This window comes from Oncorhynchus mykiss, chromosome 20 (assembly GCF_057628025.1).
Source record: "Oncorhynchus mykiss isolate SJ-2025 chromosome 20, ASM5762802v1, whole genome shotgun sequence".
Lineage (NCBI taxonomy): Eukaryota > Metazoa > Chordata > Actinopteri > Salmoniformes > Salmonidae > Oncorhynchus > Oncorhynchus mykiss.
Genome location: NC_143041.1, coordinates 44,423,741 through 44,448,013, shown reverse-complemented (window position 1 = coordinate 44,448,013; position 24,273 = coordinate 44,423,741). Strand labels below are relative to the sequence as shown.

General features: G+C 39.8%; 1 protein-coding gene across 4 annotated transcripts in view; it reads left to right on the top strand.

Annotated features, from left to right (window-relative positions):
- LOC100301650 (calcium-activated potassium channel subunit alpha-1a) overlaps positions 1-24,273 on the top strand; it is a 204,527-nt gene that overhangs the window by 118,757 nt on the left and 61,497 nt on the right. For 2 of the 4 annotated variants that reach the window (XM_090213112.1, XM_090213114.1), the window contains exons 6-17: positions 63-138; positions 3,115-3,190; positions 5,055-5,225; positions 10,326-10,417; positions 13,270-13,380; positions 14,809-14,914; positions 15,938-16,020; positions 18,407-18,476; positions 18,781-18,936; positions 20,866-20,975; positions 21,431-21,499; positions 23,841-23,927. In XM_090213112.1, coding sequence (XP_090069238.1) covers positions 63-138; positions 3,115-3,190; positions 5,055-5,225; positions 10,326-10,417; positions 13,270-13,380; positions 14,809-14,914; positions 15,938-16,020; positions 18,407-18,476; positions 18,781-18,936; positions 20,866-20,975; positions 21,431-21,499; positions 23,841-23,927 — 1,207 coding nt within the window. Of the gene's footprint in view, positions 1-62; positions 139-3,114; positions 3,191-5,054; positions 5,226-10,146; positions 10,239-10,325; positions 10,418-13,269; positions 13,381-14,808; positions 14,915-15,937; positions 16,021-18,406; positions 18,477-18,780; positions 18,937-20,865; positions 20,976-21,430; positions 21,500-23,840; positions 23,928-24,273 lie in introns of all 4 variants that reach the window. The other 2 variants (XM_090213111.1, XM_090213113.1) reach the window with 1 other exon arrangement.

The following is a 24,273-nucleotide window of genomic DNA, read 5'->3' as shown; positions in this document are numbered from 1 at the left end:
CGATGTAAATAACATGTAACAAAGAATTCACTCTGAGTAACTTGTACTTTTCTCTTACACAGGCTTACGGTTTTTAAGGGCCTTAAGATTGATACAGTTCTCAGAAATCTTACAGTTTTTGAATATATTAAAAACAAGGTAAGTGCATTTTAATGTTCTCCACGTTCAGTGTCTTTAGGTTAACTAGAATTAGATTTGTATTCATTCTAATTAGTAGTATTTCAAAAATGTGCATGCGCTATGTTATGACAATGTTTGTAATTCTGACTTCATTTGTGATGAATATTGACGCAGTTTTACAATTATACAATACATTTACTGGCTCTTCTGATACTGCAGGCTTTTTAATGCACAGCAGGCTTTTTAATGCACAGCGGGCTTTTTAATGCACAGTGGGCTTTTTAATGCACAGTGGGCTTTTTAATGCACAGTGGGCTTTTTAATGCACAGTGGGCTTTTTAATGCACAGTGGGCTTTTTAATGCACAGTGGGCTTTTTAATGCACAGTGGGCTTTTTAATGCACAGTGGGCTTTTTAATGCACAGCAGGCTTTTTAATGCACAGCGGGCTTTTTAATGCACAGCGGGCTTTTTAATGCACAGTGGGCTTTTTAATGCACAGTGGGCTTTTTAATGCACAGTGGGCTTTTTAATGCACAGTGGGCTTTTTAATGCACAGTGGGCTTTTTAATGCACAGTGGGATTTTTAATGCACAGTGGGCTTTTTAATGCACAGTGGGCTTTTTAATGCACAGTGGGCTTTTTAATGCACAGTGGGCTTTTTAATGCACAGCGGGCTTTTTAATGCACAGCGGGCTTTTTAATGCACAGTGGGCTTTTTAATGCACAGCGGGCTTTTTAATGCACAGCGGGCTTTTTAATGCACAGTGGGCTTTTTAATGCACAGTGGGCTTTTTAATGCACAGCGGGCTTTTTAATGCACAGCGGGCTTTTTAATGCACAGCGGGCTTTTTAATGCACAGTGGGCTTTTTAATGCACAGTGGGCTTTTTAATGCACAGCGGGCTTTTTAATGCACAGCGGGCTTTTTAATGCACAGCGGGCTTTTTAATGCACAGTGGGCTTTTTAATGCACAGTGGGCTTTTTAATGCACAGCGGGCTTTTTAATGCACAGCGGGCTTTTTAATGCACAGCGGGCTTTTTAATGCACAGTGGGCTTTTTAATGCACAGTGGGCTTTTTAATGCACAGCGGGCTTTTTAATGCACAGCGGGCTTTTTAATGCACAGTGGGCTTTTTAATGCACAGCGGGCTTTTTAATGCACAGCGGGCTTTTTAATGCACAGCGGGCGTTTTAATGCACAGTGGGCTTTTTAATGCACAGCGGGCTTTTTAATGCACAGTGGGCTTTTTAATGCACAGCGGGCTTTTTAATGCACAGTAGCTACTGGACATGTGTTAAATATAGAACTTAATCTCAGAACTTGTGCAACTTTGTTATTGGATCAAATATTTTTGTTATTGACAGCTAGTCAAGTGAGCATGGCCTACTTTCAGTCCTGCTGGATAACTGGGGGGAACAGTTTGGTATATCTCTGTCATATTTGGGGAATTAAATCATTTACCGTATTGTATTAAATTGTACTGCTATGATAACAAGCAAATCATCTATTTCATTTTTAAAAACTAAAGGGATTACATGTTGTTCTTTAGGATGTATAATATATCCTATATTCAATTTTTCTTCAATTCCAAATGGATTCTGAATTGATGATTCTGCTCTTGGAAACCTATTGGACATGATGCAGCATGATGAATTATATCGTTTACCCTACTGCTTTGAATTAAAGCTTTGTGAGGCACAGATGTCAGGAAGAGCTTATAGCTCAACAAAATGCTTCAGAATAATCCCCAGACTCATTAACTGTGATGAAGGTAAGGGCAGAGCAGGACAGAACAAACAGTGCATAAATGGGCTGGGGTCAGGCCAGACTAACACTGGACAGGACAATGCAAGTCACTGTAATATTACCATAGGAATACACAGTAAAGACTGTAACATTACCATAGGAATATACAGTAAAGACTGTAATATTACCATAGGAATATACAGTAAAGACTTAAAAATTACCATAGGAATATACAGTAAAGACTGTAACATCATAAAATTGTTGTTTTGTTGCTGTTACATAATATTGTGGGTTGAGCAGCTCAGTGTGTAACCAGCTATCACCCCTTATCCTAAAGGAGGTTCTATAACCAGATATAACAAGCTATCACCCCTTATCCTAAAGGAGATTCTATAACCAGATATCACCAGATATCACCCTTTATCCTAAAGGAGATTCTATAACCAGATATCACCAGATATCACCCATTATCCTAAAGGAGATTCTGTAACCAGATATCACCAGCTATCACCCATTATCCTAAAGGAGATTCTGTAACCAGATATCACCAGATATAACCCTTTATCCTAAAGGAGGTTCTATAACCAGATATCACCCTTTATCCTAAAGGAGGTTCTGTAACCAGATATAACCCTTTATCCTAAAGGAGGTTATGTAACCAGATATCACCAGATATCACACTTTATCCTAAAGGAGGTTCTATAACCAGATATCACCAGATATCACCCTTTATCCTAAAGGAGGTTCTATCACCAGATATCACCCTTTATCCTAAAGGAGGTTCTGTAACCAGATATCACCAGATATCACCCTTTATCCTAAAGGAGGTTCTATCACCAGATATCACCCTTTTTCTTAAAGGATGTTCTGTAACCAGATATAACCCTTTATCCTAAAGGAGGTTCTGTAACCAGATATAACCAGATATAACCCTTTATCCTAAAGGAGGTTCTATCACCAGATATCACCCTTTTTCTCAAAGGATGTTCTTTAAACAAAATCCCCCGGTAGGCACTTATAGTGCAAGGGAATATAGTAACAACTGGAGAAACCAAACTACTTTTTGTTATGTTCATGACTATATTACGGCACTGTTTTGACAAACAGGTCAATCAAAGTGCTACCGACATTTTATTACCAAATATGGATCCTGTACACTTCTTTTAAACCTTCACAAGGCAGGTATGTTGGTGTTCAACACTATCAATGTTCATTGATATTGTCTGGCTCTCTTGTTTTCAATAGCAATTCCATAAAACTGGTGAACTTGTGTTCAATCTTCATAAGTACATGGCTAACAGCGGCAGGCTTCATACATCTGGTGAGTTACCCAGCACCATAAAGGCGAAACGGAAGAACTATATGATTGTAAATATTCAGTCTTATATCCTACATACAGTAGATATAGCTACAGAGATATCCTACAGAGATATCCTACAGCGATATAGCTACAGAGATATAGCTACAGAGATATAGCTACAGAGATATCCTACATACAGTAGATATCCTACAGAGATATCCTACAGAGATATAGCTGCGGAGATATAGCTACAGAGATATAGCTGTACAGATATCCTACAGAGATATAGCTACAGAGATATTCTAAATACAGTAGATATCCTACAGAGATATCCTACATACAGTAGATATCCTACCGAGATATAGCTGCAGAGATATCCTACAGCGATATATTTACAGAGATATCCTACATACAGTAGATATCCTACAGAGATATCCTACATACAGTAGATATTCTTCAGAGATATCCTACAGAGATATATCCTACAGACATATAGCTACTGAGATATCCTACAGATATATCCTACATAGATATCACACATACAGTAGCAATCCTACAGAGATATAGCTACAGAGATATCCTCATACAGTATATATCCTACAGAGATATCCTACAGAGATATAGCTACAGAGATATCCTACAGAGATATCCTACATACAGTAGTTATCCTACAGAGATATCCTACAGAGATATAGCTACAGCGATATCCTGCAGAGAGATCCTACAGAGATATCATACATTCAGTAGATATCATACAGAGATATCCTACAGAGATAAATCCTACAAACAGTAGATATCCTACAGAGATATCCTACAGAGATACAGCTATAGAGATATCCTACAGATATATAGCTATAGAGATATCCTACAGATATATAGCCACAGAGATATCCCACAGAGATATCCTACAGATATATAGCCACAGAGATATCCCACAGAGATATCCTACAAACAGTAGATATCCTGCAGAAATATCCTACAGAGATCCTACAGAGATATCATGCATACAGTAGATATCCTACAGATATATTCTACAGAGATATAGCTACAGAGATATCCTACAGATATATCCTTTAGAGATATCCTAAATACAGTAGATATCCTACAGATATATTCTACAGAGATATAGCTACAGAGATATCCTACAGAGATATCATACATACAGTAGATATCCTACAGATATATCCTACAGAGATATAGCTACAGATATATCCTACAGAGATATCCTACATACAGTAGATATCCTACAGATCTATTCTACAGAGATATATCCTACAGAGATATAGCTACAGAGATATCCTACAGAGATATTATACATACAGTAGATATCCTACAGATCTATTCTACAGAGATATATCCTACACAGATATCCTGCAGAGGTATAGCTACAGAGATATTCTACAGAGATCCTATAGAGATATCCTACATACAGTAGATATCCTACAGATAAATTCTACAGAGATATAGCTACAGAGATATGGCTACAGAGATATTCTACAGAGATCCTATAGAGATATCCTACATACAGTAGCTATCCTACAGATAAATTCTACAGAGATATAGCTACAGAGATATAGCTACAGTACTTTGATGCATGTTATACCTGTGGAATAAGTCTGTTTTTAGAATGTGTAGGGCCTCTAGATGGTAGCATAGTCATTGCTTCTGAAAATGTAAATGTTTATTACAGTTCTGAAGACAGTACATCATTGATAAGGTGTGAGTCACAAAGTAACTCAGAAATAACTGAGTAAGTAAGTAATAACTCAGATGAGTGAGTTGAGAGTGAGTGAGTTAGTAAGTTGTAATACAAGACTGAGTACAAGAAAAAGGCTCTCCGTATGTTCCTCTCTTTCAATATCCAGTATTGTGACCTTTGTTCTAGGTGGAAAACTCAGGGGATCCTTGGGAAAACTTCCAAAATTCCCAGTCACTTTCCTACTGGGAATGTGTCTACTTACTGATGGTTACCATGTCCACTGTGGGCTATGGAGACGTGTATGCCAAAACTACCCTGGGACGACTTTTCATGGTGTTCTTCATCCTCGGTGGTTTGGTAAAAAAAACAAAAACTCTCTTATTTTATTTATACCTAACCCGCTTGCTTCTATCCTTCATGCATACGATCACACCTCCAGCCATCGCGATACCTATCCACTGCTGCCCTTAACAACAGCTGGGAAGTCTCCGCACTTCAAAAAGCCTGTTGAAAATCAAAGCTCTATTGTTGTCTTGTAGTTGATGTTTTTCTGTGGCTGAGTTACCCATGGCTGTTTATTATTGTCAAGTTCATTATATTTGTAAGTATTATACGCCTATAGTACTTATTAAATAATAATTGTACTGAAGGTATACACATTTACATGTATTATTATATTTTTGTATAGTTTTATTTCTGAGTAAATACTGAATTGCTATATGGTTCAAACCGAATAAGATTGTTTTTTTTTAAATAATTTCCACTGTAAACTAAAGTAATGTGTGGTTTCAGATCACTCAATGCTTGAGGTCCCCTCCCCAAATTCCAACAAACACAGTGAAAGGAGTGATCTATAGACCAGCGGGATGGTCAACATGACACATCAGTTTAGACCAGTTACACACAGCAGACACTTAGCATGATGCAACCAAAACCATTCAGCTATTATTATGTTGATTTGACTTGATTATTTCTATTTATGGATAACAATGGAAAAAGGCTTAGTTCAGACAGAAGTACAGTACTACTACAGTAGTTAGTTCAGACAGTAGTACAGTACTACTACAGTAGTCAGTTCAGACAGTAGTACAGTACTACAGTAGTCAGTTCAGACAGTAGTACAGTACTACTACAGTAGTTAGTTCATACAGTAGTACAGTTATACAGTAGTTAGTTCAGACAGTAGGACAATACTACAGTAGTTAGTTCATACAGTAGTACAGTTATACAGTAGTTAGTTCAGACAGTACAGTACTACAGTAGTTAGTTCAGACAGTACAGTTATACAGTAGTTAGTTCAGACAGTAGTACAGTATTACAGTAGTCAGTTCAGACAGTAGTACAGTACTACTACAGTAGTCAGTTCAGACAGTAGGACAATACTACAGTAGTTAGTTCAGACAGTACAGTACTACAGTAGTTAGTTCAGACAGTAGGACAATACTACAGTAGTTAGTTCAGACAGTAGTACAGTACTACAGTAGTTAGTTCAGACAGTACAGTATTACAGTAGTCAGTTCAGACAGTACAGTATTACAGTAGTCAGTTCAGACAGTAGTACAGTACTACAGTAGTCAGTTCAGATAGTAGTACAGTAGTCAGTTCAGACAATAGTGCAATACTACAGTAGTTAGTTCAGACAGAAGTACAGTATTACAGTAGTCAGTTCAGACAGTAGTACAGTACTACAGTAGTTAGTTCAGAGAGTAGTACAATACTACAGTAGTTAGTTCAGACAGTACTACAGTAGTTAGTTCATACAGTAGTACAGTTATACAGTAGTTAGTTCAGACAGTACAGTACTACAGTAGTTAGTTCAGACAGTACAGTTATACAGTAGTTAATTCAGACAGTAGTACAGTATTACAGTAGTCAGTTCAGACAGTAGGACAGTACTACTACAGTAGTTAGTTCAGACAGTACTACAGTACTACAGTAGTTAGTTCAGACAGTACTACAGTACTACAGTAGTTAGTTCAGACAGTACAGTTATACAGTAGTTAGTTCAGACAGTAGTACAGTATTACAGTAGTCAGTTCAGACAGTAGGACAGTACTACTACAGTAGTCAGTTCAGACAGTACTACAGTACTACAGTAGTTAGTTCAGACAGTAGTACAGTACTACAGTAGTTAGTTCATACAGTAGTACAGATATACAGTAGTTAGTTCAGACAGTACAGTACTACAGTAGTTAGTTCAGACAGTACAGTACTACAATAGTTAGTTCAGACAGTAGGACAGTACTACAGTAGTCAGTTCAGACAGTAGTACAGTACTACAGTAGTCAGTTCAGACAGTAGTACAGTACTACTACAGTAGTCAGTTCAGACAGTAGGACAGTACTACTACAGTAGTTAGTTCAGACAGTAGGACAATACTACAGTAGTCAGTTCAGACAGTAGTACAATACTACAGTAGTCAGTTCAGACAGTAGTACAGTACTACAGTAGTCAGTTCAGACAGTAGTACAGTATTACAGTAGTCAGTTCAGACAGTACTACTACAGTAGTCAGTTCAGACAGTAGGACAGTACTACTACAGTAGTCAGTTCAGACAGTAGTACAGTACTACAGTAGTCAGTTCAGACAGTAGGACAGTACTACTACAGTAGTCAGTTCAGACAGTAGGACAATACTACAGTAGTCAGTTCAGACAGTAGTACAGTACTACAGTAGTCAGTTCAGACAGTAGTACAGTATTACAGTAGTCGGTTCAGACAGTACTGCTACAGTAGTCAGTTCAGACAGTAGGACAGTACTACTACAGTAGTCAGTTCAGACAGTGGTACAGTACTACAGTAGTCAGTTCAGACAGTAGGACAATACTACAGTAGTCAGTTCAGACAGTAGTACAGTACTACAGTAGTTAGTTCATACAGTAGTACAGATATACAGTAGTTAGTTCAGACAGTACAGTACTACAGTAGTTAGTTCAGACAGTACAGTACTACAATAGTTAGTTCAGACAGTAGGACAGTACTACAGTAGTCAGTTCAGACAGTAGTACAGTACTACAGTAGTCAGTTCAGACAGTAGTACAGTACTACTACAGTAGTCAGTTCAGACAGTAGGACAGTACTACTACAGTAGTTAGTTCAGACAGTAGGACAATACTACAGTAGTCAGTTCAGACAGTAGTACAATACTACAGTAGTCAGTTCAGACAGTAGTACAGTACTACAGTAGTCAGTTCAGACAGTAGTACAGTATTACAGTAGTCAGTTCAGACAGTACTACTACAGTAGTCAGTTCAGACAGTAGGACAGTACTACTACAGTAGTCAGTTCAGACAGTAGTACAGTACTACAGTTGTCAGTTCAGACAGTAGGACAGTACTACTACAGTAGTCAGTTCAGACAGTAGGACAATACTACAGTAGTCAGTTCAGACAGTAGTACAGTACTACAGTAGTCAGTTCAGACAGTAGTACAGTATTACAGTAGTCAGTTCAGACAGTACTACTACAGTAGTCAGTTCAGACATTAGTACAGTACTACAGTAGTCAGTTCAGACAGTAGTACAGTACTACAGTAGTCAGTTCAGACAGTAGGACAGTACTACTACAGTAGTCAGTTCAGACAGTAGGACATTATTACAGTAGTCAGTTCAGACAGTACTACTACAGTAGTTAGTTCAGACAGTACTACAGTATTACAGTAGTCAGTTCAGACAGTAGGACAGTACTACTACAGTAGTCAGTTCAGACAGTAGTACAGTATTACAGTAGTCAGTTCAGACAGTACTACTACAGTAGTTAGTTCAGACAGTAGTACAGTATTACAGTAGTCAGTTCAGACAGTAGGACAGTACTACTACAGTAGTCAGTTCAGACAGTAGTACAGTATTACAGTAGTCAGTTCAGACAGTACTACTACAGTAGTTAGTTCAGACAGTAGTACAGTATTACAGTAGTCAGTTCAGACAGTAGGACAGCACTACTACAGTAGTCAGTTCAGACAGTAGTACAGTATTACAGTAGTCAGTTCAGACAGTACTACTACAGTAGTCAGTTCAGACAGTAGGACAGTACTACAGTAGTCAGTTCAGACAGTAGGACAGTACTACAGTAGTCAGTTCAGACAGTACTACTACAGTAGTTAGTTCAGACAGTAGTACAGTACTACAGTAGTCAGTTCAGACAGTAGGACAGTACTACAGTAGTACAGTACTACAGTAGTCAGTTCAGACAGTAGGACAGTACTACTACAGTAGTCAGTTCAGACAGTAGGACAATACTACAGTAGTTAGTTCAGACAGTAGGACAGTACTACAGTAGTCAGTTCAGACAGTACTACTACAGTAGTCAGTTCAGACAGTAGGACAGTACTACAGTAGTCAGTTCAGACAGTAGGACAGTACTACAGTAGTCAGTTCAGACAGTACTACTACAGTAGTTAGTTCAGACAGTAGGACAATACTACAGTAGTCAGTTCAGACAGTAGTACAATACTACAGTAGTCAGTTCAGACAGTAGTACAGTACTACAGTAGTCAGTTCAGACAGTAGTACAGTACTACTACAGTAGTTCAGAGTATTATCAGTGACATTACCAATCACTCTTTTACCCAAGTTTAGTTACATGTATGTAAGTTATATTATATCGTTTATATACATGTATACAATACTGTAAGTCAGTTATGTACACTTTGTATATACTGTAAGTTTATACATTATAATTACAAGTCAAATTTAAGCATAAAGGCCTCAAATCTATTGGATAAACACATTTTTCAGCTAATTTAAATTTGAAGATATGTTACGGTAGGCTGTGCTATTCAAATCAACCTGGCATAAGTGTTTGTTGGACAAAACATGGCATATAAGGTTTTTTCCTTCCTTTTTATTACTTGAAAACTTTTTCAATAACAGATTGGCGTACAGTGTCAACTGTGTCATTTTCCTGCTTTTTTCCTAACTAAATATCCGTAAAAGCTAAGTTAAATTTCCTGACATTTTTTTCTTCATCATTTGCTTATCATACTTTTATCCCCCTAGAATCTGAATATGATAACATTTACATAATTTCAGATTTTGTTCTAACTTTTACTATAAGGTAGTAAGTAATCTGACTTGTTCTATCCGTCAACTAATTGTATCGAGAGAAATTCACCTTTTTTTTTGTGCAAATTTTCTATTCTATTATTTTTTCATTTATTTTTTTCTAGAATTTTCAGATTTTACGGATATATTTGAAGCAAAAATAGACGCCCTGCTCTCTCTCTCTCTCTTTGCCTATCTTTGTTTTAGTCTCTTCTTCTCTCTCCTATCTTCTCCTTAGGCCATGTTTGCGAGCTACGTCCCTGAAATCATAGAGTTAATAGGAAACCGCAAGAAATATGGTGGTTCCTATAGTGCTGTTAATGGGAGAAAGTAAGTATTACTGGGAGGCTCTACTGCCTCTGCCGCAGTAGAATCGTCCTCTGCATGCCCTTTTGTTTCTCTGTTCCATGCATGTAGGCCATGTTTGCTCGCTACGTGCCAGAAATTGCTGCTCTCATCCTTAATCGGAAGAAATACGGAGGGAGTTATAACTCGACCCGAGGCAGAAAGTAAGTCAAACAAATAAACAAACAAACAAAATGATTGTAAAAGGTGTGGTTTTGGTGTGACTTCTCAAATTGCCCCCCCCCCCTCTCCTAAAGAGGAGTACCAGTAAATTATTCTAAAATGTTTTATATTGAAAAGTCTAGACCTTTTAAAAATATATATATTTTTTTAAGTCACACAGGTGACTGGAGAGTTTGGCCATGAAAAGCTTATGCTGTTGTTTTGTACCGGTATTCGTGTGCTAGCCGTCATCGTGTCAAAAGTATTATTTGCTATATGCTTGAACGTTTTACTCATTTATTTACTAGAATGCTTACATGTTTGTGTCTGTGTTTTATGGTTGCCGGTTATATGCATCTTACCACCCACCACAATGCACATATTATTATTATTTTTTTTGGGGGGGGAGCACTTAAAGTCAGGACTGATTCCAACTAGAGTTGTAGTCATTTTATATAGCATTTGTAAATTCATGAATATATTGAATTTTTAACATTATATGCTCTATCTTAATGACAGAGATGATGTCATTGAAAATACTTCACAATTAAAACAATTAAATAATGACTAGTGTCTTAATTAAGTGTCCTGGGAAACAGACCTACAAAACGGGACTAACCTTTAGTTAAATAATCAGCTAATCTAAATCGAATTTATTCCCAGATGATTTCAAGTGAATGTTAATAAACTTTTTTGTGTCTTTTTCATGTCCACATACGCTCTGGCACGTTCCTCGCTTGCTTCCAGTTTACTTTTATTTCCTTGTTTTTTTTTGTGTGGTACCAGCAGTTCATTTGATTTTCCAAGCCCTGCTACATTCCTGGCCTTAATCTGCAGTCAGACCTACAACCTAAGGGGCCAAATACTACCTTGAGATGTGTGCTCATAACTCAAATTTCCATGCAAATCTCCCATTGACATCAATCAATGAATGATTATATGCAGAAATTCAAGTTACAATATGTGTATCTCAAAGTACAGTAGGATTCATCCCTACTGCCTCATCCCTCTGAACAAACTTCTCTTGGCTCGTTTTTACAATTTTTTTGTTGTTTAATTTGTTGTGGATAATTTTTTGGGACTTTCTTTTAGTCAAGTCTCTTCAGCCAGCGTCTGATATGGTAATTTATATATTTTTTTAGTCAAGTCTCTATAGCCAGCGTCTGTTTTTGGTAATTTATTCTCTTCTCCTTTCTTCTGCTTTCTGAAGGATGTGTATTTCTGTTTCATGTGATTCGTATTCTTATCTCTCAGTCCTACTGTCCTAGTATATTCCCCTTTTTCATACCTTTTCATATACAAATATGAATAGAATTTATCTGTAATATTCACATAAAGACCCAATTCTATAATGTAAACAAGATACAATATGATAAATAAGAAATGTAATAAGATACACAATGTTCGATTTATTTCAAAATCATGTGCAGGTATGTGAGAAATTGTTGGTAGAAATTACTTGTATCTACAGTGGGGCAAAAAAGTATTTAGTCGGCCACCAATTGTGCAAGTTCTCCCACTTAAAAAGATGAGCGAGGCCTGTAATTTTCATCATAGGTACACTTCAACTATGACAGACAAAATGAGGGAAAACAATCCAGAAAATCACATTGTAGGATTTTTTATGAATTTATTTGCAAATTATGGTGGAAAATAAGTATTTGGTCAATAACAAAAGTTTATCTCAATACTTTGTTATATACCCTTTGTTGGCAATGACAGAGGTCAAACGTTTTCTGTAAGTCTTCACACACTGTTGCTGGTATTTTGGCCCATTCCTCCATGTAGATCCCCTCTAGAGCAGTGATGTTTTGGGGCTGTTGCTGGGCAACACGGACTTTCAACTCCCTCCAAAGATTTTCTATGGGGTTGAGATCTGCAGACTGGCTAGGCCACTCCAGGACCTTGAAATGCTTCTTACGGAGCCACTCCTTCGTTGCCCGGGCGGTGTGTTTGGGATCATTGTCATGCTGAAAGACCCAGCCACGTTTCATCTTCAATTCCCTTGCTGATGGAAGGAGGTTTTCATTTTCATTCATTTTTCTCATTTTGTCTGTCATAGTTGAAGTGTACCTGTGATGAAAATTACAGGCCTCTCTCATCTTTTTAAGTGGGAGAACTTGCACAATTGGTGGCTGACTAAATACTTTTTTGCCCCACTGTAAATCTTCAAACCAATAAGTTTGGTACAATATGTGATGGAACTGATCATTGCAATAACAGCTTAAAGAAATGCCCTTCTTAACCCCATCCTGAGTTTTATCTCACAATGAAGAGTTTATCTCACAATCCTGCGGGTACTATCCTATAGCAGGGATACTGTCTGATGGAAAGTTACCCCCCCGTGGAGACAACATGAATCTTGCTAAAGATAAGCTCTTTTTTGGATTGTAGAATGTAGCAATCACATCGTAATCTCCAACAATGAAAATTGTCATTATTTTTAATCTGTTAGTGGGAAGCCAGAATGCTCTCTGCTCTTGACCTGTCCTTCAGGCCTTACATAGGACGGACTGTACAGTCTAAAGGGCTTTAGTACTGTCAACTGTTCACATAACAATGGACTATTGTTCATCAAAGACCATGTACCGTAGAAGTCAGGGAGAATTATGTGTTGTTTGGTAATAAACAGTGGGCTGGCTGTGTGTGTTGTCTACACGGAAACCAACTTTTCCAGGTCTTTAAAAATACCAAAAAATCTGTCAGATCCAAAGTATGATTTTTTTTTTTTTCCAGAGTCAAGAAAGAACGTGAAACATCCGTCAGCAGTCTATCAACATCTTTATTTTGGCTGCAGCTTTTAGCAAACCATAGTTAAAATCTTATGACTATTCCTGGATCTTATTTCCTATAGGCACATCGTGGTCTGTGGTCATATTACCCTTGAAAGTGTGTCCAACTTCCTTAAAGACTTCCTACACAAGGACAGGGATGATGTCAATGTAGAAATTGTTTTTCTCCATAAGTAAGTGTACCATGTTTTTTCCTTACACTTTACGGGCCAGTTTCCCGGACCCAGATTAAACCTAGTCTTGGACTAAAGACCATAAAAACCAATTGATAGTCCATTGAAAGTGTGTTTTATTCCAGGACTATGGGTTTAATCTGAGTCTGGGAAAATGGCCCCAAGACTCATAACAATACTGAGTGTTTCAGAGAAGGAAAGGTGATAGCAGCTCCCAAAATTACCCCAACAACCTTTTGGGAGCTGCTACCACCTTTCCTTGTTTTGGAATACTCAGACTCTACAATGACTATATCCTGATAAGCACCCAGATCCATGGAAACCATGGAAACCGTTTGGTATAGCCCACCCGTTGCATCATTAGAATAAATGACCCTTCAATTACTACACAATGAATTGCAATTTGACTTGCTGAGGAGGAGAACTCACTCAGAGCCCCAACATTAACACAAGTGTCCTGTCTGTCTCAGTACACAACCTAATCTTGAGGTGGAAGCCCCGGTTAACATTAAAACACTCTACTTTCTGTCCCAGTATTTCCCCTAGTCTTGAGCTGGAAGCCTCGGTTAACATTAACACATTCTACTTTCTATCCCAGTATTTCCCCTAATCTTGAGCTGGAAGCCTCGGTTAACATTAACACACACTACTTTCTGTCCCAGTATTTCCCCTAGTCTTGAGCTGGAAGCCTCGGTTAACATTAACACACTACTTTTTATCCCAGTATTTCCTCTAATCTTGAGCTGGAAGCCTCGGTTAACATTAACACACTCTACTTTCTGTCCCAGTATTTCCCCTAATCTTGAGCTGGAAGCCTCGGTTAACATTAACACACTCTACTTTCTGTCCCAGTATTTCCCCTAATCTTGAGCTAGAAGCCTCGGTTAACATTAACACACTCTACTTTCTGTCCCAGTATTTCCCCTAATCTTGAGCTGGAAGCCTCGGTTAACATTAACACACTCTACTTTCTGTCCCAGTATTTCCCCTAATCTTGAGCTGGAAGCCTCGGTTAACATTAACACACTCTACTTTCTATCCCAGTATTTCCCCTAATCTTGAGCTGGAAGCCCCGGTTAACATTAAAACACTCTACTTTCTATCCCAGTATTTCCCCTAGTCTTGAGCTGGAAGCCTCGGTTAACATTAACACACTCTACTTTCTGTCCCAGTATTTCCCCTAATCTTGAGCTGGAAGCCCCGGTTAACATTAAAACACTCTACTTTCTATCCCAGTATTTCCCCTAGTCTTGAGCTGGAAGCCTCGGTTAACATTAACACACTCTACTTTCTGTCCCAGTATTTCCCCTAATCTTGAGGTGGAAGCCTCGGTTAACATTAACACACTCTACTTTCTATCCCAGTATTTCCCCTAATCTTGAGCTGGAAGCCTCGGTTAACATTAACACACTCTACTTTCTATCCCAGTATTTCCCCTAATCTTGAGCTGGAAGCCTTGTTCAAGCGGCACTTCACCCAGGTGGAGTTCTACCAGGGATCTGTTCTCAACCCACACGACCTGGCCAGAGTCAAGGTAACTGGCCTGTTTAAATGATGTGTGAACCTACCTGACTCATTCCTTACAGCTGCTATAGCAGAGCAAAACGGCCTCAGCAGTGCATCTCCAACCAACTCTTCAAGAACTATACCAGGTCCTTATCGTATAAGTTAATTTGGTCACTTACAATACGGTCACGTTTATGAAGAGTTACAATAATTTTACCTTTATAAAGAGTTACAAATCGGTTACCTTTATAAAAAAAAAAAAGTTTTACTTTCAAACATTCGTTAACACAGCCAGGTAAATCATTGAGATTGATAAAGGGGAAATAAATAGGCTAAATACGACAGGAACAAAGTCAGAAATGAACGCTCTGTGACGTATGATAGCTACTGTTCATAGCTCTGAATGAATGTAGTTGTGATCTCTTTGATTCTGCTGTGGTGTCTTTAGAGGGAGCACCAGGGCGATTGGTATCTGTCTAATGTCCTGAGCCTTATGGTCCATTGGATGCCATTTGGGACTCTCTACAGAATCTGTCTGTATAGAATCTGTTCTTAAACTAGTCTCCCTGTCATCCCTCAGATCTATTCAGTTCTTAATCTAGTCTCTCTGTCATCCCTCAGATCTATTCAGTTCTTAATCTAGTCTCTCTGTCATCCCTCAGATCTGTTCAATTCTTAATCTAGTATTTATGTCATCCCTCAGATAGATTCAGGTCTTATCTAGTCTCTCTGTCATCCCTCAGATCTATTCAGTTCTTAATCTAGTCTCTCTGCCATCCCTCAGATCTGTTCAGTTCTTAATCTCTCTGTCATCCCTCAGATCTATTCAATTCTTAATCTAGTTCTCTGTCATCCCTCAGATAGATTCAGGTCTTATCTAGTCTCTCTGTCAACCCTTAGATAGTCAGGTCTTACTTAGTCTCTCTGTCATCCCTCAGATAGTCTAGTCTTATCTAGTCTCTCTGTCATCCCTCAGATAGTCAGGTCTTATCTAGTCTCTCTGTCATCCCACAGATAGTCAGGTCTTATCTAGTCTTCTGTCATCCCTCAGATAGAGTCAGCAGATGCCTGTTTGATCCTAGCTAATAAATACTGTGCAGACCCTGATGCTGAGGATGCTTCCAACATCATGAGGTACAGATACAACATTATCAACCTATTGTGTTGTACAAATATACCTTGCAAAGATATTGTTGATTTACAAAACATATCACATTTACTATCCCATTGAAACATGACTAGAGGACAAAAATTATACGTGAAAGCATGTGAATACTGGGCTTCCCGGGTGGCGCAGTGGTTAAGGGCGCTGTACTGCAGTGCCAGCTGTGCCATCAGAGTCCCTGGGTTTGCGCCCAGGCTCTGTCGTAACCGGCCGCGACCGGGAGATCCGTGGGGCGACGCACAATTGGCCTAGCGTCACCCGGGTTAGGGAGGGCTTGGTCGGTAGGGGTGTCCTTGTCTCATCGCGCACCAGTGACTCCTGTGGCGGGCTGGGCGCAGTGTGCGCTAGCCAAGGTAGCCGGGTGCACAGTGTTTCCTCCGGCGCATTGGTGCGGCTGGCTTCCGGGTTGGATTCGTGCTGTGTAGAAGCAGTGCTGCTTAGAAGCAGTGCGGCTTGGTTGGGTTGTGTATCGGAGGACGCATGACTTTCAACCTTCGTCTCTCCCGAGCCCGTACGGGAGTTGTAGCGATGAGACAAGATAGTAGCTACTAAAACAATTGGATACCACAAAATTGGGGAGAAAAAGGGGTAAAATTCAAAAGAAAGCACAGCACAGTTGAAGTCGGAAGTTTACATACACCTTAGCCAAATACATTTAAACTCAGTTTTACACAATTCCTGACATTTAATTCTAGTAAATATCCCCCCGTCTTAGGTCAGTTAGGATCACCTCTTAATTTTAAGAATGTGAAATGTCAGAATAATCGTAGAGAGAATTATTTATTTCAGCTGTTATTTCTTTCATCGCATTCCCAGTGGGTCAGAAGTTTACATACACTCAATTAGTATTTGGTAGCATTGCCTTTAAATTGTTCAACTTGGATCAAACGTTTCGGGAGCCTTCCACAAGCTTCCCACAATAAGTTAGGGAAGCTCCTGACAGAGTTGGTGTAACTGAGTCAGGTTTGTAGGCCTCCTTGCTCGCACACGCTTTTTCTATAGGATTGAGGTCAGGGCTTTGTGATGGCCACTCCAATACCTTGACTTTGTTGTCCTTAAGCCTTAAGCCATTTTGACGTATGCTTGGGGTCATTGTCCATTTTGAAGACCCATTTGCGACCAAGCTTTAACTTCCTGACTGATGTTTTGAGATGTTGCTTCAATATATCCACGTAATGTTCCTTCCTCATGAAGTCATCTATTTTGTGAAGTGCACCAGTCCCTCCTGCAGCAAAGCACCCGCACAACATGATGCTGCCACCCCTGTGCTTCACGGTTGGGATGGTGTTCTTCGGCTTGCAAGCCTACCCCTTTTTCCTCCAAACATAACAATGGTCATTTTGGCCAAACAGTTCTATTTTTGTTTCATCAGACCAGGGGACATTTCTCGAAAAAGTACCATCTTCGTCCCCATGTGCAACCGTAGTCTGGCTTTTTAATGGCGGTTTTGGAGCAGTGGGTTCTTCCTTGCTGAGGGGCCTTTCAGGTTATGTCGACATAGGACTCATTTTATTGTGGATATAGATACTTTTGTACCTGTTTCCTCCAGCATCTTCACAAGGTCCTTTGCTGTTGTTCTGGGATTGATTTGCACTGTCTCTCTAGAAGACAGAATGCGTCTCCTTCCTGAGCGGCTGCATGGTCCCATGGTGTTTATACTTGTGTACTATTGTTTGTACAGATGAACATGGTACCTTCAGGCATTTGGAAATTGCTCCCAAGGATGAACCAGACTACCATTTTTTTTCTGAGGTCTTGGCTTATTCCTTTTGATTTCCCCATGATGTCAAGCAAAGGGGCACTGAGTTTGAAGGTAGGCCTTGAAATACATCCACAAGTCCTCCTCCAATTGACTCAAATTATGTAAATTAGGCTAACAGAAGCTTCTAAAGCCATGACATAATTTTCTGTAATTTCCCGAAGCTATTTAAAGGCACAGTCAACTTAGTGTATGTAAACTTCTGACCCACTGGAATTGTGATACATTGAATTATAAGTGAAATAATCTGTCTGTAAACAATTGCTGGAAGAATTACTTGTGTCATGCACAAAGTAGATGTCCTAACCGACTTGCCAAAACTATAGTTTGTTAACAAGAAGTTTGTGGAGTGGTTGAAAAACAAGTTTTAATGACTCCAACCTAAGTGTATGTAAATTTCCAACTTCAACTGTATGTATTCTGGAGTAATGCATTGATAATAGATAATGTACTAAAAATAATTGACTGTTATAACTGACTGCCATACAATATGCCAATGTCAACTCTCAAGTTCCCTAAGCAAGAAAACTGTGTTACTACTGAGTCCAAGATCCTGTAGACGGGTTCTTACAATGTTTCTTCTAACAATACCTCAGGGTGATATCCATCAAGAACTACCACCCGAAGATCAGAATCATTACCCAGATGTTGCAGTACCACAACAAGGTGTGTGCAGTACAACCCCATCAGAGTTATTACAATGTGTCATTGAACTCCAGCGGAGGCAGGCTGAGAACATTAGATCACAAGATCTAGATCTCTACTGATATTCTTCCTGCACCTCAATTATATATTTTAGGGTTGTAACTTTCATAAAATTGCCAGGTTTTTCCAGATTCCCGGAATCATAATGGATTAAGAGGACATTCGGAATCCTCCAACCAGGAATGCTACAAAGCCTGGACATTTTGGGACACTTACCGACATTTTGGAACCCTAATCTCTCTGCATCTTTCCTGCGTGTCCCCAGGCCCACCTTTTGAACATTCCCAGTTGGAACTGGAAGGAGGGTGACGATGCCATTTGCCTTGCTGAGCTGAAGCTTGGCTTCATCGCACAGAGTTGTCTGGCTCAGGGCCTCTCCACCATGCTGGCCAACCTCTTCTCCATGAGGTCCTTTATCAAGGTACATGTAAACAGACTGTAATCATGGGTCAAACCCATTTCCAATGACCAGGAAGAGCTGGAGATTATTCCACTTGTCCACGGGCTTTAGTATAGCATTGTTCTTCATCCTTTGTCTGTAGGTGCCTGGGTTCTAGTAAAGACTAATGAAGGGAATATTCAGACTATTTTAAATATATAGTCGTGGCCAAAACTTTTGAGAATGACACAAATATTAATTTTCACAAAGTCTGCTGCCTCAGTTTGTATGATGGCAATTTGCATACACTCCAGAATGTTATGAAGAGTGATCAGATGAATTGCAATTAATTGCAAAGTCCCTATTTGCCATGCAAATGAACTGAATCCCCAAAAAAACATTTCCACTGCATTTCAGCCCTGCCACAAAAGGACCAGCTGATATCATGTCAGTGATTTTCTCGTTATCACAGGTCAGAGTGTTGACGAGGACAAGGCTGGAGATCACTCTGTCATGCTGATTGAGTTTGAATAACAGACTTGAAGCTTCAAAAGGAGGGTGGTGCTTGGAATCATTGTTCTTCCTCTGTCAACCATGATTACCTGCAAGGAAATGCGTGCCGTCATCATTGCTTTGCACAAATAGGGCTTCACAGGCAAGGATATTGCTGCCAGTAAGATTGCACCTAAATCAACCATTTATTGGATCATCAAGAACTTCAAGGAGAGCGGTTCAATTGTTGTGAAGAAGGCTTCAGGGCGCCCAACGAAGTCCAGCAAGTGCCAGGACCGTCTCCTAAAGTTGATTCAGCTGCGGGATCGGGGCACCACCAGTACAGAGCTTGCTCAGGAATGGCAGCAGGCAGGTGTGAGTGCATCTGCACGCACAGTAAGGCAAATACTTTTTGAGGATGGCCTGGTGTCAAGAAGGGCAGCAAAGAAGCCACTTCTCTCCAAGAAAAACATCAGGGACAGACTGATATTCTGCAGAAGGTACAGGGATTGGACTGCTGAGGACTGGGGTAAAGTCATTTTCTCTGATGAATCCCCTTTCCGATTGTTTGGGGCATCTGGAAAAAAGCTTGACCGGAGAAGACAAGGTGAGCGCTGCCATCAGTCCTGTGTCATGCCAACAGTAAAGCATCCTGAGACCATTCATGTGTGGGGTTGCTTCTCAGCCAAGGGAGTGGGCTCACTCACAATTTTGCCTAAGAACACAGCCACGAATAAAGAATTGTACCAACACATCCTCTGAGAGCATCTTCTCCCAACCATCCAGGAACAGTTTAGTGAAGAAAAATGCATTTTCCTGCATGATGGAGAACCTTGCCATAAGGCAAAAGTTGCTAAGTTGCTCGGGGAACAAAACATGGCCAGGAAACTCCCCAGACCTTAATCCCATTGAGAACTTGTGGTCAATCCTCAAGAGGTGGGTGAACAAACAAAATCCCACAAATTCTGACAAACTCCAAGCATTGATTATGCAAGAATGGGGCTGCCATCAGTCAGGATGTGGCCCAGAAGTTCATTGACAGCATGCCAGGGCGGATTGCAGAGGTCTTGAAAAAGAAGGGTCAACACTGCAAATATTGACTCTTTGCATCAACTTCATGTAATTGTCAATAAAAGCCTTTGACACGTATGAAATGCTTGTAATTATACTTCACTATTCCATAGTAACATCTGACAAAAAATATCTAAAGACATTGAAGCAGCAATCTTTGTGGAAATTAATATTTGTGTCATTCTCAAAACTTTTGGCCACAACTGAACAGACTATTCCATATTCTGACTGTATTTGTAATTTCAGAATACTTGTTTTATATTTAAGACTACACCGTTGATGTACATACACTTACAGGGTTATTTGCTTTATGGTTACTTTGTTAACTTTTTGTGCGAGGTAAATAAAATATGTTCTTGATAATATACGGTACCTTTGCAAGCCGTGGTTTATCCTTTATTGTTTCAGATTGAAGAGGACACGTGGCAGAAGTATTATCTGGAAGGAGTAGCCAATGAAATGTATACTGAGTACCTGTCTAGTGCCTTTGTGGGCTTATCCTTCCCCACCATTTGTGAGTAAGTATGATACTGTTTTCTGAAGTACCTACTATATCAATTATATTCAAATCACCATCACCCACCTCTCTCTTTCTTTCTCTCTCTACAACTTTCATTCTCTATCTACATGCCTCTCTCTCTCCATCGTTCCCTCGTTCGCTCTCGACATTCCTCACTCTCTCTCTTTCTCTCTTTTTTCTTTCTCTCTCTCGCTATTGTTCCCTCGTTCCCTCGACATTCCTCAGTCTCTCTCTGTCTCTCTGTCTCTCTCTCTCTCGCCATCGTTCGCTCTCGACATTCCTCACTCTCTCTCTTTCTCTCTTTTTTTTTTCTCTCTCTCGCCATTGTTTGCTCTCGACATTCCTCTCCCTCGCTCTCTCTCTCTCTCTCTCTCTCTCTCTCTCTCTCTCTCTCTCTCTCTCTGTCACATTGATTGTTTAATAACATTGATGTTTTTGAATGCTCCTCTCCAGACTCTGCTATGTGAAGCTAAAGCTGCTACTGATCGCTATCGAGTACAAGTCTGATATACGGGAAAGCAGGTACAGTTCAAATCAATTGTATTTATAAAGCCCTTTTTACATCAGCTGATGTCATAAAGTGCTATACAGGAACCCAGCCTAAAACCCCAAACAGCAAGCATTGCAGATGTAGAAGCACGGTGACTAGAAAATACTCCCTAGAAAGGCAGGAACCTAGGAAGAAATTGCCAATTGTACATCTTGATGTTTGTCAGATATAGTATCGTGAAAAATAATGTTGAACAAGTCACATGCGGCGCAATACAGGTTATCCATTTGCCAAATGTTAACATTTGTGAATTACCACAGCCATGACACATACAGTGCCTTGCAAAAGTATTCAGACCCCTTGGATTCACAGTTTATTGTGTTACAAAGTGGTATTAAAATGTATTTAATTGTCATGTTTTTGGTGAACAATCTTCACAACATACTCTGCAACTTCTTCAAGCTCTGTCACGATGTTGGGGATCATGGCTCGACAGCAATTTTCAAGTCTTGCAATACATATAAATCAAGCAGATTTAAGTCAAAACTTTAACTTGGCCACTCAGGAACATTCACTGTCTTCTTGGTAAGCAACTCCAGTGTAGGATTGGCCTTGTGTTGTAGGTTATTGTCCTGCTGAAAGGGGAAATCCTATCCCAGTGACTGGTATAAAGCAGACTGAAGCAGGTTTTCATCTAGGATTTTGCCTGTGCTTAGCTCCATCCCCTTTCTTTTTATCCTGAAAAACTCCCCAGTATTGATGATGTCAAGCATACCCATAACATGATGCAGCCACCACCATGCTTGAAAATAAGGAGGCAGTTACACAGTGATGTGTGGTTGTTGTTTTTTAGTACTTTTTTCTCCCCACACTGGCACTTACAGTCTTGGCCCATCGTTGCAACTCCCGTACGGACTCGGGAGAGACGAAGGTCAAGAGCCATGCGTCCTCCGAAACACGACATGACCAAGCCGCACTGCTTCTTGACACACTGCTCGCTTAACCAGCCACACCAATGAGTCGGAGGAAATACTGTCCAACTGGCAACCGTGTCAGCGTGCATACGCCCAGCCCACCACAGGAGTCGCTAGAGAGCGATGAGATAAGGACATCCCGGCTGGCCAAACCCAGATGATAATGGGCCAATTGTGCACCGCCTCATGGGTCTCCCGGTCACGGCCGGCTGCTACACAGCCCGGGATAGAACCCGCATCTGTAGTAACACCTCTAGCACTACGACGCAGTGCCTTAGACCGCTGCACCACTCGAGAGGCCCCTGTGTTGGAATCGACCCAAATATAAGGCTTTGAATTTAGGCCAAAAAAGTGTATTCCTTTGCTGTGATTTTTGATGTTGTTGCAGTATTACTTATTATTTAGTACCTTGTTGCATACAAGATGCATGTTTTGGAATATTTTTATTCTGTATATTCGTATTCTTCTTTTCACTCTGTCATTTAGGTCATTATTGTGGAGTCACTACGATGTTGTTGATCCATCCTCAGTTTTCTCCCATCACAGCCATTGAACTCTGTAGCTGTTTTAAAATGACCAATGGCCTCATGGTGACACCCCTGAGCAGTTTCCTTCCTGTCCTGCAGCTCAGTTCAGAAGGACGCCTGCATCTTTGATGTGTCTGGGTGGTTTAATACATAATCCGCAACATAATTATTAACTTGACCATGCTTAAAGAGATATTCAATGTGTGATTTGTTATTGTGACCCATCTACCAATCACTGCCCTTCTTTACGAGGCATTCGAAAGCTCCCTGGTATTTGTGGTTGAATCTGTCCTTCAATTCAGTACAATTCAATACAATGACATTCAATACTTGACTGAGGGACAGGGACCTTGCAGATGTAGGGTTAGTAATTCATAAATCATGTCTACCCATATGATTTAAAACAGTAGTATAGTCCATGTAATATATTATGTGATTTGTCACAGTTCTGGGGTGACCAGGCTAGAATACAGGTATGGTTGTGCTCAAACTGGTCTGGGGTGACCAGGCTAGAATACAGTACCTTAGCTCTAATGTTGTTCTCTCTAAGACACCTAACCTTACCTGAATGTTCATTCTCATCCTTGACAGATGGAGGTTCTATATATTAATCAATCATTACATCATTACAAATGCACATTGGATGATGCAGCCAATTTCATAATAGCAGTGTCAACTTTGATTCACATTTGTTTTACAGTGATTCTCATGAGCTACGTTACAGTCACCATCCTCTGTTTGTCCATACTAGATAGTGGTCTTGTCTAAGTGTGTACCATTCCTCGTGTTTAGAGCATTAGGATGCTAACTGCCTGTAACAGAATGATTCTCCTCCTTGACGACCATCTATTTTTGTTTTGTATTTACAACAGCACTCTCATCAACCCCGGGAACCATGTGAAGATGCAGGAAGGAACCTTGGGGTTCTTTATCGCCAGCGATGCCAAAGAAGTTAAGAGGTAGGTACTTGTACAGTGCCTTCGGGAAGTATTCAGACCCCTTGATTTTTTTCCACATTTTGTTACTTTACAGCCTTATTCTCAAATTGATTGATTTGATAATGACATCACAATACCCCATAATGACAACGTGAAAACAGGTTTTTAGATGTGTTTGCAAATGTATAAAACAATGTACATAAGTATTCAGAGATTTGCCATAAGACTCCAAACTGAGTTCAGGTGCTTCCTGTTTCCATTGATCATCCTTGAGATGTTTCTAACTTGATTGGGTTCCGCCTGTGTTCAATTCAATTGATTGGACATGATTTGGAAAGGAGAAAGACGATTCTCTAGTCTGATGAAA